The sequence below is a fragment of the Pan paniscus genome, chromosome 18 (assembly GCF_029289425.2).
Source record: "Pan paniscus chromosome 18, NHGRI_mPanPan1-v2.0_pri, whole genome shotgun sequence".
NCBI lineage: Eukaryota > Metazoa > Chordata > Mammalia > Primates > Hominidae > Pan > Pan paniscus.
In genome coordinates, this window is record NC_073267.2 from 13225840 (window position 1) to 13244727 (window position 18888).

General features: G+C 46.5%; 1 protein-coding gene across 2 annotated transcripts in view; it reads right to left on the reverse strand.

Annotated features, from left to right (window-relative positions):
• The window catches only part of CPPED1 (calcineurin like phosphoesterase domain containing 1), a 141227-nt gene that overhangs the window by 24351 nt on the left and 97988 nt on the right, over positions 1-18888 (reverse strand). The window contains exon 3 of one of the 2 annotated variants that reach the window (XM_003832691.6): positions 16671-17096. The exons of the other annotated variant lie outside the window; for it this stretch is intronic. Within the exon in view, the coding sequence (XP_003832739.2) occupies positions 16671-17096 (426 nt within the window). The remainder of the gene's footprint in view (positions 1-16670; positions 17097-18888) is intronic. 2 annotated transcript variants of the gene reach the window in all.

An 18888-nucleotide genomic window follows, 5' to 3' on the forward strand; every position in this document is an offset into this window, starting at 1 on the left:
AGCAAGGAGGAATGGAATGTCACTAACATGAAAGTCACAAGGCCAGCAGGTGCCACGCAACTCACACTATTTTTTTTTTTTTTTGAGACAGGGTCTTACTCTGTCTCCCAGGCTAGACTGCAGTGGTGCGATCATGGTTCACTGCAGCCTCGACCACCCCAGGCTCAGGTGGTTCTCCTGCCTCAGCCTTCGGGGTAGCTGGGACTACAGGTGCACACCACCACACTCATACAATCTTAAGAGGAACCACACCCCTATCCAATAGGTAAAAGCAAAGTACTTGCACATCTTCACATGTGACTTATGGGGAGAGAAATTTAAGTAATAAGAAACAACTCTAAAGTGTCCTGGAATCCTACTCCAGGATTTTTTTTTTTTTTTTTTTTTTGAGATGGAGTTTCGCTCTGTCACCCAGGCTGGAGTGCAGTGGCAAAATTTTCGCTCATTGCAACCTCCACCTCTTCCTGGGTTGAACTGATTATTCTCCTGCCTCAGCTTCCCGAGTAGCTGAGGTTACAGGCACCCGCCACCACACCTGGCTAACTTTTGTATTTTTAGTAGAGACGGAGTTTTGCCATGTTGGCCAGGCTGGTCTCGAACTCCGACCTCAGGTGATCTGCTGCCTCGGCCTCCCAAAGTGCTGGGATTACAGGCCTGATTCATTGCGCCCAGCCCCTACTCCACGACTTCTGCATTAAGTGTAATTCTCTGGTTTCTTTCCTGACTTTTCTCCAAGACTCTGAGCTTCTTGAGGGCAGGGCCGATGCTTACTCCACCTCATGTGTTTCCCTTGTCTCCAAGGAACACGTGGAAACATGCAGAGAACATGTGCTGTCAAAGTTAAAAGATGTAAAGACAAATATAACACTAAGCAAAATACCTGACCCCAATGTCAAGAGCTCCAGTCAGAATGCTACATGTCTTCAGCAAAACACGACACACAGTCACATGTGGCCTTACTTACCAAGACTGATTGCAGGCATTTGTTCTACAAATATGAAAATGCACAAGCATTTTTATGTTAAGATTTGGGTCTGTTTATGCATGAAGAAGTTCAAGATGTTATTATGTATGACAAAGAACAAGTGGAAACAACCTCAGTGTCCAACAATGACAAGAGTTAAATGAACGTCGTGTGTCTACAGAGTACAATGAGCTGTGGTCTGGGTTTTTAATGACATGAGATAATGCTTTGTATGACATAATCTTATGCTTCCTAAATGCCCATATATGATCAGCTATATGAAAAGAGGGCTTTTATTTATTTATTTATTTTTAAAGACACAGGGTCTCACTCTGTCCTCCAGGCTGGAGTTCAGTGGTGCAATCTTGGCTCATTGCAACCTCGAATTTCTGGGCTCAAGAGATCCTCCCACCTCAGCCTCCCAAGTAGCTAGAACTACAGGTGCACACCACCATGCCTGGCTAATTAAAAAAGTATATTTTGTAGAGATGGGGTCTTGCTATGTTGCCCAGGCTGGTCTCAAACTCCTGGCCTCAACTGATCCTCCCACCTTGGCCTCCCAAATCACTGGGATTACAGGTGAGAGCCACCACACCCAGCCAGTATTTCTTCTTAACAAGAAACTGTTCATAAATGGACTGCTTATAAACCAAGCCCACACCCCCAATCCCCCAAGCTGTGCAACAAGAGTGCACCTGTATGTGAGACCACAAACCGCACTAAAGACGCAGGATTTCACAAAGCCGAAGAAAACGACACTGGGGAAGTCATCGGCAAATAAGGCTCTCACAGAGAAAACATACATGCCCACATTAGCTCCTGAGAAGCCAATCATCAGATTACTGATGGATTCAGAAACAGACTCTTAGGAAGATTGATAAAATCTGAAAATAACCCTCAGTGATGCTCCTGCCAATGTCAAATGTAAAGTACAGGATGCTGTCAAAGAATTTTTTTCAGACCATTTACTCCAAGGAAACCAAGTCGACACTTGATTACCTCTCTGTTCATCCTGAGTTGGTGCATACTGGCAGTAACAACCATTTTATCGAATACAAGTTGAAATTAACTGATTGCCATAATTTGTCTCTTTTCTCAAGACAATGTTTCAAACCAACCTTTATTTGTATTTTATTGCCATTTTCTGTAGCTACGGTCCGCATTTTAAGTGAGCTTTTTTTTTGGCAGCCATAATCTTTAGATAATGAGCCCACCTGGGCTTGAACCGGTGAGGGGCTGGCCAGAGTCTGCGGGGGTGGGTACAGATCCCTCCCTGTTTCATGAAAGACACCATCAAGAAGGCCAAGTGTGGTGGCTCATGCGTATAACCACAGCACTTTGGGAGGCCAAGGCAGGCAGACTGCTTGAGCTCAGGAGTTCTCCAGACCAACTTGGGCAACACGGTGAAACCCAGTCTTTATTGAAAATACAAAAATTAGCCAGGCGTGGTGGGGAGCACCCATAGTCCTGGCTATTCGGGAGGCTGAGGCAGGAGAATCACTTGAACCCAGGAGGCAGAGGTTGCTGTGAGCTGAGGTCATGCCACTACACTCCAGCCTGGGCAATAGCGCAAGACTCCTTCTCAAGAAAGAAAGAAAGAAAGAAAAAAAAAGGCCAGGTGTGGTGGCTCACACCTGTAATCCCAGCACTTTCGGAGGCCGAGGTAGGTGGATTGCTTGAGCTCAGGAGTTCGAGACCAGCTTGGACAAAATAGTGAAACAGTGAGATCCAGTTTCTACCAAAAAAAAAAAAAAAAAAAAAGACACCATCAAGAGCATCTTTGTCTGCAGAAGGCACAATTCACATACTCAAGATGAACGGATGAATGGAGAGGCTTACTACGAAAGAAAAATTCCTGCTTGTTGAGGCCAAAGGGGAATTCCACACCCCTGTATTCCACACCAAGTAGGCTCCACGGACCCTCACTTGGCAGATCCCTTTCCATATCCCAGTGCTGAGCCTCTGTGGTCGCTGCACCAGCTCCTTTCCTGAGGCAGCCCCTGGAGAGGAGCAGGTGAAGAATGGGCAGGAGGGTGAGCAGGTGGGACCCTGCCCCACACGGGTATCCCGGCTCCTCTCTACTTGCCATCAACACCCGTGCCCACGGTGCGTTCTGCTCATCAACATGCTCTGGGGCACCCAACAGCAATGTTGTTGAGAACACAGGACCCAGGGCCACTGCCCAGGCCCCAAGCAATTAGTGTCACCCACCACTTCGCAGCTGGTTGATGCTGGGGAAGCCGATTTGTCTCCCTGCGCTGCAGTTTCCTTGTCTACAAAATCAGAGCAAGAGTCCCTGTGGTGTACTATTTATTAAGCAGTCATTATTACTATTTTACTAGTATAGTGTCCTGTGTGTGTTTTCTTTCTTTATTTTTTTGAGACGTAGTCTCACTCTATCACCCAGGCTAGTGGCGTAATCTTGTCTCACTGCAACCTCTGCCTCCTGGGTTCAAGTGATTCTCCTGCCTCAGCCTCTCAAGTAGCTAGGATTGAAGGCATGAACTAGAAACACAATTTGACCCAGCCATCCCATTACTGGGTATATACCCAAAGGATTATAAAACATGCTGCTATAAAGACACATGCACACGTGTGTTTATTGCGGCACTATTCACAATAGCATAGACTTGGAACCAACCCAAATGTCCAACAATAATAGACTGGATTAAGAAAATGTGGCACATATACACCATGGAATACTATGCAGCTATAAAAAATGATGAGTTCATGTCCTTTGTAGGGACATGGATGAAGCTGGAACCCATCATTCTCAGCAAACTATCACAAGGACAAAAAACCAAACACCGCATGTTCTTACTCATAGCTGGGAATTGAACAATGAGAACACATGGACATAGGAAGGGGAACATCACACACCGGGGACTGTTGTGGGGTGGGGGGAGGGGGATAGCATTAGGAGATATGCCTAGTGTTAAATGACGAGTTAATGGGTGCAGCACACCAACATGGCACATGTATACGTATGTAACAAACCTGCACATTGTTCACACATACCCTAAAACTTAAAGTGTAATAAAAAAAAAAAACAAAAACATAAAGGCATGCACCACCATGCCTGGATAATTTTTGTATTTTTAGTAGCTATGGGGTTTCGCCATGTTGGTCAGGCTAGTCTTGAACTCCTGACCTCAAGTGATCTGCCTGCCTCGGCCTCCCAAAGTGCTAGAATTACAGGCATGAGCCACTGTGCCCGGCCGTGTCCATTGCGTTTTAAATGACCAATGGAGTCACACTGACCCTCGAGGAAGGTGGTTTTTAATACCCACTGGTGGCACTTCACAGAGCCATCTCGGAGACAGGCTAACTTTAATTTGTCCCCGGTGTGGTGAACAGGGGAGTGACAGAACAAACACTGCCAGGAAGACTTTGGTTCCTACTCTGGCAACACTCGGCAGTGGGTCAGGGGTACCAATTCAAGGAATATCAGAAACTGTGTCCCTTACACATCCTTTTCACGTCCAGTCATTTAAAATATTTTTCAATAACAATGATGATAAGAATAGAGGTTTACTATCACTGAGCACCTACCAGGAGCCAGACACTGTCTCAAGGTACTGGATTACTTCATCTGATCCCCACAAAACCCACTGCACCTGCTTCATAGCTTTGTGATCTGAATGGATGACTCTGCCTTTAGGACCTGAATATGTCTGTCGGCAAAATGGAAAAAATACCAGTACCTTGTGGGGTTGCGGTGGAGGTTTGCCACACCATGGGAGCAGCCGCTGACAATAATGTGAATAAAAATAAAAGTGAACACTGACCATGGCTCTCAAGAAGCCTGTTCATCTCCTGCACTTTTCGGGAGAGAAATTGCTCTATTAGGTGCCTTCAGTGGCACCATGGAGGAGTGAGATCAGAGAATACTACAGTGCCCAGGGAGAAAGAGCACACAGCATAGGGCCCCACCTGGCAGGGCGGCCCCAGAGAAGGCTCAGTGGCTGAAAGAACATCACACCTGCCTGACATGGCCCCTTCTATCTGGACAATGTTACTGCAGGGAATAGTACCCTCACCTGGACTTCCAACTGCACACAGCATAGTGCTTACAGAAGGGAGACGTGTGAGGAAAAAAGATTTCCTTTCCTTTTACCATGCCTATGAAATTTAAAATAGATTCAAGAGTTAGAGGGCCTCTGCTCCTTACAACTGACGTGCTCAGTTTCCACACCTGTGCTGAAGACCTGGAGAAGGTACCTTTAAGGTCCTGATAGAGGGGCTCACAGGACACTGTCTGGCACCCAGGAGGCTTCACCTAAATGAGTGGTATTTGCTTTTGAGAATCTCACTCTGTCACCCAGGCTGGAGTGCAGTGGTGCAATCATGGATCACTGTAACTTCAACATTCAGGCTCAGGCGTTCCTCCCACCTCAGCCTCCCATGTAGCTGGGCGTGCACCACAATGCCAGGACTCATTTTTTGTGTTTCTTTGTACAGACAGGTTTCACCATGTTGCCTAGGCTGGTCTCGAACTCCTGGGCTCAAGCGACCCGCCCACCTCCGCTTCCTAAAGTGCTGGAATTACAGGGGTGAGTCTCTGTGCCTGGCCATGCTAATTTTTTTTTTTACTTTCAACTCAATCAATTAATATGCAAACATTTTTAAGTAAAATTTAAAAGGCAATGAAATCAAAGCATTTTTGAACTATTTTACAAAGCAGTGTTGTAGATTTGTACTTACACTGTGGGAAATAGTTAGGGAAAATGTCTTTTAAGTGAAGGCAAGTGCAGTAAATAAAAAATAACTTGAACTAGTAGAAGGAATGAGCGTTGCACTAAGCTGGAGATATTGGAATTTTACAAAGGAATCTCACTGCTAATTTCAAAATGACACTAATTGCTATTTTTGAAACATGATTTCAAAGGAGAAGATATAATATTTAAACTTCAACAGACACTGCTGTTCCCCATGTTCTGGGGGCTCCTTTTTGAAATGTTGTGATGAAATTTAAAAATTAAATCATTTTTACTTGGCCGGCTGTGTTGGCTCATGCCTGTAATCCCAGCACTTTAGGAGGGGCTGAGGTGGGCAGGTCACCTGAGGTCAGGAGGTAGAGACCAGCCTGGCCAACATGGTGAAACCCTATAGCTTCTAAAAATACAAAAATTAGCCAAGTGTGGTGGCGGGTACCTGTAGTCCCAGCTACTTGGGAGGCTGAGGCAGGAGAATCACTTGAACCTGGGAGGTGGAGGTTGCAATGAGCCGAGATTGCACCACTGCACTCCAGCCTCGGTGACAGAGTGAGACCCTCTCACAAAAACCAAAAGAACAGAAAAACCCAGACATTTTTAGTTGAAGAGCAATCCACAACCTCAGAGAAGAAACTTCTCTGTTTTGTTCATCCCTCCATCCTCAGTGCCTAGCATGGGATCCATACTATTTGCTGAATGGATAAACGTTGATTTAACTTCAGGAATCAGCAGCATACATTTACACACGCCAGATTCTCAATTTATAAATATTTACCATCAGGACTTGATTTCAACTTTAATTAGCCCAACTGTTAAGGATACCTCCAAAGTGAGAAATCTAATTCATCACTTCACACCAGATGTAGCTTTGGCAGTTAGTCTTTTATCTAGGTTTATAGTGAATGAGAATCAGACATTAAACGACTAGCGTGTGATGTTTTGCGGTGAACTGATTGGAACCTAAAAAATAGGCCAAACGTGGGAAAATGAATTCAAGACTAAATCTTAGGAAATAAAACAAAGAGGGTAAACTTCCTCTAGCTGATAAGGCCCCACAAACTCTAGATTCTATGGATGCTTAAAAAAAAGGTGGAGGGGGGAGCGGGGGCATGAGTGTGAGATAGTTTTTTAAAACCCCCCCTTTTTTTTTTTTTGAGATGGAGTTTTGCTGTCATTACCCAGGCTAGAGTGCAGTGGCACGATCCCTGTTCACTGCAACCTCCGCCTCCCAGCTTCAAGCGATTCTCCTGCTTCAGCCTCTGGAGTAGCTGTGATTACAGGTGTGTGCCACCACACCCTACTAATTTTTATATTTTTAGTAGAGACAGGGTTTCACCATGTTGGCCAGCCTGGTCTTGAACTCCTGACCTCAGGTGATCCACCCACCTCGCCCTCCCAAAGGACTGGTATTACAGGCATGAGCCACCACACTCAGCCTAAAAATTTCATTTTAAATGGGAGGGCACTGTAACATGATTGTCACTGCCCTGTGGACAGGTTTGCTGCATTTGGAAAAAAATCTGACTATGAAATTATACATTCAAAGGTGTGTTTACTAACACTTAATTGGTGAGGTATGTTAAATTAAGTTGAGGCTCAAGCTGCCTCCTTACATATTTTATTTTTATTTACTTATTTTTTTGAGACAGGGTCTTGCTCTGTTGCCCAGGATGGAGTACAGTGGTGCAATCATAGCTCACTGCAGACTTGGCTTCCGGGGCTCAAGCGATCCTCCCACCTCAGCCTTCTGAGTAGCTGAGACCACAGGTGCATACCATTATGCCTGGTTAGTTAAAAAAAAAAAATCCTTTTCGCAAAGACAGAGTCTCACTATGTTGCCTGGGCTAGTCTCGAACTCTTAGGATCAAGTGATCCTCCTACTTCGGCCTCCCAAAGTGCTGGGATTACAGGTGTGAGCCACCATGCCCAGCCTTCTTTATACATTTTAATTTCAGCCAAAGGTTTCTCTGTATACACAGTGAACTGGATGTGTAAACAGAATAGAACATACTCTTGCCAATCTCCGGTTTTGGCCAATCACAGACAGTCAACTGTTCAAACTGTGTTCAAATAAGGCAAATGCTGAGCTGTAACCAATCTGGCTGTTTTTGTACCTCACTTTCCACTTTCCTTTTTCTGCCCACAAATCTCTCACCATTTGGCTGTGCTCGAGTCTTTCTGAGCCTCTATTCTGGTTCAGGGTCTGCCTGATTTACGAATCATTCTTTGCTCAACTAAACTGTGAACTTTAATTTGTCTCAGGTTTTTTCTTTTGAAACAGGTGTGTGCTTTAAAAAATAAACAAAGGATCAAATTTTATCACAAAATTCTGTAAGAATTTTTCATCTACTTCAGCGACTACCATCCTTTTAAACCAGTACCCCCTTTTGTTAAAATTAAAAGTAGCATGCATTCCTCATCTACCCTGAAAACTCTCAGACTGGCTGTAATCATCTGTCTCCCCGCATATCCCAGGAGCCAAGAGAATTTTGTCTAGCTTTACTTCCTATAGTTTGCATTTTGAACAGAGTTGATCATTATTTCCCTTTCAAATCTACACAGCTATATCAGCAGGCAGCAGGCATGTCCCCAAACCAGGCCCGCCTGTCCTGGAGATTCTCACGAACGCCCGCAAGAAGGATGCCAGCACCCCATGGGTGAGAAGCATGCCGGTCTAGCTAATGGATAAAGCACATTTGCCTGCTGTGGGGTCCCCAAACGGTTCAGGATCATACAGAACAACAAACACGCCCTTAGTGAGTGCTCACTATGAGCCAGACATGGTGCTAAGTGACTTTCCTTCTTTCTTTCTTTTTTTTTTTTGAGATGGAGTGTCACTCAGTCGCCCAGGGTGGAATGCAGTGGCGTGATCTTGGCTCACTGCAACCTCTGCCTTCCCAGGTTCAAGTGATTCTCGTGCCTCAGCCTCCCCAGTAGCTGGGATTACAGGCACTCACCACCACGCTCCGCTAATTTTTTGTATTTTTAGTAGAGATGGGGTTTCACCATGTTGGCCAGGCTGGTCTCGAACTCCTGACCTCAGGTGATCCAACTGCCTCAGCCTGCCAAAGTGCTGGGATTACAGGTGTGAGCCACTGCGCCTGGCCTGACTTGTCTTTTTGATTTTATATATGACTCTTCTTAAGGGATACACCAACTCGACAAGGTTGGGGTGAGTACCCTCTTTTTACAAGTGGGAAAACTAAGGCAGAGAAATGTTTAGTGGCTTATCCCAACCAACTTAAGAAGCCAAATCCTGTCTGTTCACCTGCCATGTTATAGGACCCCCTGCCCACCAGCCCAGACACTAATTCCCCCTGTACAAACCTCCAAGTTTTGCCTTATCTGCACAGTACTCATACTACTATTTACTGAATCATTTTCTTTCTTTATTTTTATTTTTTATTTTTTGAGTCAGAGTCTTGCTCTGTTGCCCAGATTGGAGTGCAGTGGCGCAATCTCAGCTCACTGTAACCTCTGCCTCCCAGGTTCAAGCCAATGTCCTGCCTTAGCCTCCCAAGTAGCTAGGACTACAAGTGTGTGCCATCACGCTTGGCTAATTTTTGTAGTTTTAGTAGAGATGGGGTTTCTCCATGTTGGCCAGGCTGGTCTCAAACTCCTGAGCTCAGGTGATAATTAAATCATTTTCTTTAAATTGATAAGCTAGTTCTATTTTTTCTAATACATGTGAAGCTGATCACCCAATTATTAGACATCTTACATGCACCATGGACCCTCTTCTCTGCACTCCATTCCCAAATCACATCCTGGTCTTCAGGGGAACATGTGCCTCACCCAGGCACGCCCTCCACTGAAGACCTTCAGGAGGCTTGTTCTGGGCAGACCCTTCTGTCAGTCAGGCAGTTGTTACAATGGGGTCGTCAGATGCATCCTAAACTTAAGACACAAACAGAATGTGGACAAGGTTCTGGGGAGAGCAAGAGCGTCACCCCGTAATGGGAACATTTCTCTAAGCCAAGAGTTGGAAAATTATCACCGGCAGGCCTACCACCTGTTTCTGTAAATAAAGTTTTATTGGAACACTGCACTGTCTGTGGCTGCTCTCTTGTTATGAAGGCAGAGTTGAGTAGTTGCTACAGAGACCATAGAGCCACAAAGCCCAAAATATTTACTATCTGACCCTTTACAGAAAAGTTCTATTGACCCCTCTAGGCAAAGCATTTCCCATACAAAAGTCAGCTTGTGGGCTGGGTGCGGTGGCTCATGCCTGTAATCTTAGCACTTTGGGAGGCCAAGGTGAGCGGATCACTTGAGGTCAGGAGTTTGCGACCAGCCTGGCCAATACAGTGAAACTGTCTCTTCTAAAAATACAAAAATTAGCCAGATGTGGTGGCGTGTGCCTGTAATCCCAGCTACTTGGGAGGCTGAGTCAGGAGAATTGCTTGAACCTGGGAGGCAGAAGTTGCAGTGGGTCGAGATGGCACCACTGCACTCCAGCCTGGGTGACAGAGTGAGACTCTGACCCCAACCCCTACAAAAAAAAAGTCAGTTCATGAAAACCAACTCACAAGTGATACGGATATTACCTGCTGATAAGTAGACTTGAATCACGCTTAATTCAATTCCATTGACCACTATTTACCTATTGGGGGGCTACTATATGACAGTCTCAGCTAGGGGCTGGCCTTACAGAGGTGAATAAGGCTGGGCTTCTGTTTCCTGGAGGAATCAGGATCTAAACAGTGACTGCAATACAGCGCAAAGGATGTCAGAGCAGGATTTGATGTTTTATCTTCCTATAAAGTAAATCCTGGGAACCTGACCTTTTTGTTCTTTAAAATTTTGAATTTTTTTTATTTATTTTGGAGACACAGTCTTGCTCTGTTGCCCAGATTGGCATGCAGTGGCGTAATCTTGGCTCACTGCAACCTCCGCCTCCAGGGTTCAAGCGATTCTTCTGCCTCAGCCTCCCAAGTAGCTGGGACTACAGGTGCCTGCCACCATGCCCGGCTAATTTCTATATTTTAGTAGAGATGGAGTTTCACCATGTTGCCCAGGTTGGTCTTGAATTCCTGACTTCAAGTGATCCACCCACCTCGGCCTCCCAAAGTGCCGGGATTACAGGTGTGAGCCACTGCACCTGGCCAAAACTTTGAAATCTTAAAACTATAACCATGGACTAAGATTTATCTTCTCTCTCTCTCATTTTCTAAAAAAGCATAAATACTAGAAATGAAACTCTAATTCTGTGAAATGACTCATTAACTTTTGCAGGGAAGATCAACTTATTGGAATTTTTCATAATTGCCAAATTTGCTCTGGGCTCTCTAACACACAGTTCTAATCTCTCTGCGGAGAATGGAAAAAAAGAAAAGGTATCGAGACATCAAGGGAAACATGGTCAGTTAAAAATCTAGCTTTTGTTTTTTAAGATTGAGTTTCTAAATTGGAATCAATATTAAATGGGTCATATATTAACCCTCTGCTGAAAGAGGCATTAAGGACCGAGAAAATGTCTAGGTTCAACCAAAATTTCATTATCTACTATCTGTCTTTGCTACTCCAACTAGGTATCAGGTGAATTAAGGGGAAAACCAATTTCTACATCCCTTGGATGTGATGAAATTGATTATCCTCACGCAGGTGAAATGAAGACAGAAAATAACAGGTGCTGCTTCACACCGGTATATCTGTCCTGCCCTGATAACTGTTTATTTGTACCGGCTATTGACAACGTTTTTGTATCATACAAAGAGGGTTTTTCACTGAGCTTCAAAAGTAGAAACAGGATGCATCTGTTTCTAGGGAAACCTGAGCTTGGAGGCTGGCAGGCTTCGATTCACACAGCACACCCCTCCGCTCCCGGTGGTCCACTGCACAGTGACACCCTCCTCCTCGTTTATCTCATCCCATTTTTAAAAATTAATGCAACAATGAGAGATGATTGTTGATGCTCATTATTAAATCATTTATTCATCCCACACAATGATTCAGAATTATTCATCAAGCTTGCTGGAAGGAAGCTGGGTTTTACCTCCACGGTGGTTTGGGGAGAGATGTGCTCTTTAAAAGGATATTTTATAACAACACAATTACCATAATTAAAAGCTACCCTGATATTCTGATGAGCTTTTGACATATTTTTGAGTACTGGCATTTCAGCACAAGGAGATAAATGAGACTGAGACAGTAGTAGGGAATAATATTGCCATGGGGGGAAAAAAACAAAGGCAATATTAAATACCAGCTGCCATCGTCACCCCCAATTTTATCCCAGCCTTTAAGTTAATGAATTTTACAAAATATCACTTGAACTTCTGGCTCTCCAAAATGAGTTCCAATTATGTTGTTGTGACCTGAGCCGCTTTCTGCATAACTGAGTCATGGATGCGTACAGCCAAGAGCGCCCACCTACCTGAGCTTCCAAGCCCAGCAAGTCTCTCTGCCTGCAGCAGAGAGCCTCCACATCCGACTCATATCTCCTTCTGATGTTGCCTAAGATTTGTTCTGTGTTTGGAAGGTCATTCAGCAAAGGGCCTGGTTTGGCAGGCCATGGAAACTGACAGGGAATTTCGGGAAGGGCTCTCATCTCTCTGGCCTTCTCTGTGAAGCAGGTTTAGGTGAAGACCCTTAGGTCAGTGGCCAAGAAGAGGTAGGTGCCTTTGTATACCTGCAGGTGGTGCCTGGAGGAAGCAGTGAGAGGGGGTGCTTGGGAAGAGAAAGACTGCTGAGTGACTTTGGAGAGCCAGCCTGGGGACCAGAGCAGAGAGAGGCACAAGTGGCTTCCCTAAGACCGAAGGCCACAGAGGCCACATGTTGAACACAGAGGTCTGAACATGCTCTGTTGCCCAAGCTGGAGTGCAGTGGCATGATCTCGGCTCATTGCAATCTCCACCTCCCAGGTACAAGCAATTCTCCTGCCTCAGCCTCCGCAGTAGCTGGGATTACAGGTGGGCACCACCAGGCCTGGTTAATTATTGCATTTTTCAGTAGAGACAGGGTTTCGCCCTGCTGGCCAGGCTGGTCTTGAACTCCTGACTTCAGGTGATCCACCTGCCTTGGCCTCCCAAAGTGCTAGGATTACAGGTGTGAACTACCACACCTGGCCCAAAGACTTTCATTCATTCATTCCACAAATACTGATAAAACATTTATTATGAGCTAATATCTGAGCCAGGTCTCCCAACTGCATAGCTGAATATGACCCTGTCCCTGCCCTCAGGGAGCTGAGAGTTTAGCGGGGATTCAGACGAGTCAACACTTGCAAATCCACTTGACAAGTGCTGGGATAAGAGAAGCTGAAGAACCTGGGGTGGGGAGGAGGGGAGAGCCTTATACAGAAGATGTCAAAGTTGAGTGGGAGGCGGGATGTGGTGTCTCATGCCTGTAATCCTAGCACTTTGGGATACCCAGGCGGGAGGGTCACTTGAGGCCAGGAATTTGATATCAGCCTGGGCAACACAGTGAGACCTCCATCTCTGCAAAAAATAAAAAAATTAGCCAGGCATCGTGGCGCTCCCCTGTAGTCCCAGCTACTTAGGGGGCTGAGGTGGGAGGATCACTTGAGCCCAGGAATCCGGGGCTGCAGTGAGCTATGATCACATCACTGCACTCCAGCCTGAGTGACATAGTAAGACTCCATCTCAAGAAAAAAAAAAATGTTGAGGCTGGGCACGGTGGCTCACACCTGTAATTCCAGCACTTTGGGAGGCTGAGGCGGGCAGATCACTTGAGGTCAGTCAGGAGTTCCAAGACCATCCTGGCCAACATGGTGAAACCCCATCTCTACTAAAAATGCAAAAATTAGCCAGGCATGGTGGTGTGCACCTGTGATCCCAGTTACTCGGGAGGCTGAGGCAGGAAAATCACTTGAACTTGGGAGGTGGAGTAGGTGGTAGTGACCCGAGATCATGCCACTGCACTACAGCCTGGGTGACAGAGTGAGAATGTCTCAGCAAACAAAAAATTGTTGAGTGGGCCTAGGCAGGTGAACCAGAAGAGGCTGGAGGGGAAGTTAGATGTGACTGAGAAGGGCCCAGCAGTGAAGAGCTGGGCTGGACCTGGGGGTGGAGGGAAGCCTCACGCTTTGCAGTCAGTTACACACCCATCTTGCTGTTAGGTGCCGAATGAACTAGAATGGGTAAGAGCAGAGTGGGGAGCACAGTGCAGAGCTGCTGCTAGGACCCAGATGAGACAGTGGAAAGGCTACAGAGACAGGAAGGAGGTAGAATTAAAGGGACATGAAATAACCAAGTGCCTTCAGCTAGCGAGCTCCTCCGGAGATGGAGCCATTGGATTCCAGCGCCTGATGTCACTGAGAGTGGAATAAGGAAGCTAACCCCCCTGTCTTCTCATGCCTACCAAGCAGCCTCCTGATTATAATTGGGCTTCCCATGTAGCTCTGCCTACGGGAAGAGAAAGCACCGCTGGGGTGGAGGCCAGGGCTGCGGTCTTGCTCTAAATTAATCAACTGCCATTCTGGTTGTAGCTGTCAGTCTCTGGGAGCTGGGATAATTGGAGACACAGACCAGCTCTTGGTTTGCCAGCAACTCTGCTTCCTGTGCTTGAGGGGTTGCAGATCTGAGTGGGCAGGGGGCTGGGGCATCATGGATATGATGCCACCCTGTAGGGCCCTTGGTGGGTGGTCAACAGGCTTCTCCCAAGGGTGCCCTGTTAGAGCTCACACCTGTAATTTAAACTCTTTGGGGGGCCAAGGCAGGGGGATCATTTGAGGCCAGGAGTTAAAGCCCAGTGAGGTGCAACACAGTCAGACCCCGTTTCTACAAATAATTTAAAAAATTAGCTGGGCATGGTGGTGTGTGCCTATAGTCCCAGTTTCTCAGAAGGTAGAGGTGGGAAGATTGTTTAAGCCTAGGAGGTCGAGGCTGCAGTGAGCCATGATCACGCCACTGCACGCCAGCCTGGGTGACAAAGCAAGACTCTCAGTCAATCAATCAATCAATAGAAAAAATTAGAACTCTGAGTCTTCTCAGTATCTGGGGGTGCTCTGTCCTACAATGGGAAAACCACAGAACTACATACCACTCAGGAATGTGGTCAACAAGAACAAGAACGAAGAACTCAGGGCAGTCATGGGCTTTACATCATCTAACATTAGATCTGGCCGGCTGCAGTGGCTCACACCTGTAATCCCAGCACTTTGGGAGGCCGAGGTGGGTGGATCACCTGACATCAGAAGTTTCGAGACCAGCCTGGCCAACATGGTGAAACTGAACCTGGCCAAACTGTCTCTACTAAAAACACAAAAATTAGCTGGACATGGTGATGGGCGCCTGTAATCCCAGGTACTCAGCAGTCTGAGGCAGAAAAATTGCTTTAACCCAGGAGACAGAGGTTGCAGTGAGCCGAGATCGTGCCACTGCACTCCAGCCTGGGTGACAAGAGCGGGACTCCGTCTCAAAAAAAAAAAAAGAAATACCATTGGATATGAGAGGAATCACTTCAATGGCATTAAATGTTCTCTCTGGCTTTATTCTCCATTACAGAATAGTCTCCATGGTGGTGCTCATGCCACCTTGACGCTTTGTTTCCTTGTCATCAAGACAGTTTTCTGCACCAACTCAAGCATGGCATGAAATTTCAAAGGCCTTAATAGAAGTTTTCTAACTTTATCTCCATGGAACAGCTGGAAAACATCTCCAATTATGTGAGCTTATTGCAAAATGTCTTGAAAATACAGAATGTTCGGCTGGGTGGGGTGGCTCACACCTGTAATCCCAGCACTGTATTCCCAGATGGGACTAAAATCTGTTACTCTCTCCTGATTCTGGAGGAGAACTTAATCCACCTCGCCAGAGGAAAACTGATCAGGTCCCGTGGCCTTGGGAAGCCAAGGTGGGTGAATCACTTTGGGTCAGGAGTTTGGAACCAGCCCGGCCAACATGGTGAAACCCCATCTCTACTAGAAGTACAAAAATTAGCCAGGCGTGGTGGTCAGCGTTTGTAATCCCAGCTACTTGGGAGGCTGAGGCATGAGAATCACTTGAACCTGGGAGGCAGAGGTTGCAGTGAGCCGAGATTTTGCCACTGCACTCCAGCCTGGGCAACAGAACAAGACTTTGTCTCAAAAAAAAAAAAAAAAAAAAAGTAAGCCCTGGTGAAAGGAAGAATGAGGACAAAGAGAAGAGACACAACAGTTGTCAAAACTGGAATTTGCCAAATCACTGGTAACCCAGGGAATCTGCCTAGAACAGACTGTTTCTCTTGAAAGGCCCATGGCAGGTGCTACCAGAAAGATAAAGGAGGTGGGTGGGCTAGTGCCTTAGAGTGCCATCAGAAATTGAGGTGTGACCTCCAGAAACGGAGGGTCTTCATTCTGTGCGTGCACGTGTCTGTCACATATGAATGACTGGCAGCAAAAGATGGGACTAAATCCGTTACTCTCTCCTGATTCTGGAGGAGAACTTAATCCACCTTGGCAGAGGAAAACTGATCAGGCCCCAGGAACTGTCCACTAAAGCCACATCCCAGGATTTCCTGAGTCACAGCTGATGAATACTGGAGGGCAGCTTGACTCTTAAAGATCGTCTGCCCTTGAGCAAGGTGCCTGCTTCCCAGATAAGTGAAAGCAGATGTCCCTGGCATCTTGCCTTCTCCCAAGGCACATGCAAGCCACATTCACACCCACCTGCAGTACCCAGTCTCCTTCCCCCAATAAACCCCTCCTGCCACTTCCAGAACCCCAATCTTCAACTGTGAGCAGCTATGGCACACTGAGTACTTAGGCTAGGGGCTGTTCTCCATGTCTTGGAGGCCTTTCTCATTTAATCCTTGACACCATCCTGCAATAAGGCTACTATTACTATTCCTGTTTTATAGACGAGGAAACTGAGGCGCAGGAGGATTAGGTAGCCAGCCATGCAGTCTGCAAGTCCAAGAGCTGGGATCAGAACTCCCGGCCTAGTCCTCTCTCCCTTTTTGCCACATTGCAGAGAGACGGGAGAAAGATCTGGAAATGCCCTCTCTAGACTTGCCCTTCCTCCCTGAAACCCGTGGCCCGGGGCCTCTACCTGCGTGGATGAACTTGTCTGCCAACTTCTTCCGAGTGGACTTGCTGAGGTTGAAGTAGTAGTCGTCGTCCTCGTCGATGCTCTCCAGGAACAGCGGGATGTGCTGGAAGACGATGGCGTGCTGGCAGTGCCGCTGCCTCGCGATGCTCAGCTGCTCGTCCAGCCACTGGTCCTGCGCCTGCTTCAGGCTGGGGCACTTGGAGGGGTTCTCGTAGAACTGGGAGTTGAGGACCAGGAACAGGACGCCCCCGACCCAGAAGCTGAAGTAGTCATCTCCCCAAGTCCGGCAGAACTCCTCGACGGTCTCGGCCGTGGGGGCGTTGCCGATGTCGTGGTTGCCGCTGACGAGGACCAGTGGGATTGCCCTGTCCACCGCCCTAAGCACTCGCTTCAGGTCCTCCGTCTGCTCCGTCCGCCATGGCTTCCCTGGAAGAGTGAGGGTCACGTCCTGAGAAAGCCAGGGGCTTATTCACTTGAAATAACTAACTTAAGTACTTACTAACATAAAATTTAAAAAAAGAGTAATCTGGAAATCCACTCGACCTAGCACATGGAAACTGCAAAATGCAGTCACATGCTAAAAGCAAACCAATAAGTCCGACGGGGGCCTCTGCCCATCCTTCCCCAGGACACCTTAGAAATTCCATGACTACATGGCCCCCTGCCCTATGTTGCTGAGTGATGGTGTGAAGTCAATCCTGAGATTAAATATTAGTGGACTGGGTACAGTGGCTCACACCTGTAATACCAACACTTGGGGAGGCTTGAGGTGGGAGGGATCACTTGAGTCCAGGAATTCTGAGACAAACCTGGGCACTACAGTGAGACCCTGTCTTCATAAAAAAGAAAATTAGGCTGGGCGTGGTGGCTCATGCCTGTAATCCCAGCACTTAGGGAGGCCGAGGCACGTGGATCACCCAAGGTCAGGAGTTCGAGACCAGCCTGGACAACATGGTGAAACCCCGTCTCTACTAAAAATACAAAAATTAGCTGGGCATGCGCACGGGCACCTGTAATCCCAGCTACTTGGCAGGGTGAGGCAGGAGAATCGCTTGAACTTGGGAGGCGGAGGTTGCAGTGAGCCAAGATCACGCCATTGCACTCCAGCCTGGGCAACAAGAGTGAATCTCTGCCTTAGCCTCCCAAAATGTTGGGATTACAGGCGTAAGCCACCGCGCCGGGCAGAACATGCGTTCTTTCACTGTTGAATACCAAGTTCCTCATATTTCTACTCAATCAAACTCATTAATGGTGTGGTTCAAATTTTCTGTGTCATTATCCTTTTCTTTCGGCCTGTTGATGTATATTTGTTTCTGAGAGACTTGGTTAAGTTGTCGCTGTACCTGTGGATTGATCTGTCTCTTTCTGTAATTCTGCCAAGGTTCACGGCATTTACTTTTAGTTACATTGTTAGATGTATAAGAGTTCAGAATTTCAATATCTCACTGAAATAGTTTTATATTTAACCCTAATGAAATAAATAAATATCAAGATAAGAAACAGGCGATCTATATTAATGCTATGAGAAAATCTTTAATATATAGTAAGTTAATAATATAAGGCACAGAGGAATAAAATCACACACAAATTTTTAAAAGCCTCACATGTATTCATGTATTATGGATAAAATGTCCCCCAAGATTCAAAGAAAACTGTTAACTCTGGTTAAATCCAGGAAACAGAAGCAGAGAGGGAGGGAGTCTTACACTTGGTTTAAAACCCTTTATATTAGGTTGGTGCAAAAGTAATTGCAGTTTTTGCCACTGAAAGTAATGGCAAAAATTGCAATTACTTTTGCACCAACCTAAATACTTTCTTTCTTTCCCTGCCTCTCTCCTTTCCTTCCTTTCCTTTCTCCCTTCCTTCTTTCCTTCCTCCCTTCCTTCTTTCACTTCCTCCCTTTTCCCAAGCTTATGTAAAATTTTCACCGAAAAAAAAAAAACTCAAAGATTTTGACTCCATGGTTCTAGGGCTTAAAGAAGATTGAGGAAGCCAGCCAGGTGGCTGGAATGAATGTTTGGACTGGCAGCCCCAGGGCCAGCCTGGATCAACTCAGACCAGCCATGAGGCCAATGTGGACTGCAGACAAACCCCTAGCACCCCTGGAAGAGAGGACTCTCGGTCCCTGGAGCAGGCACGACCTGCTTCCACAGGAGGCTGAGCAGATTGGGCTTCAGACCCCAACTCCTGCTGCAGGGGTCAGCCAGCCTTTCCCGAG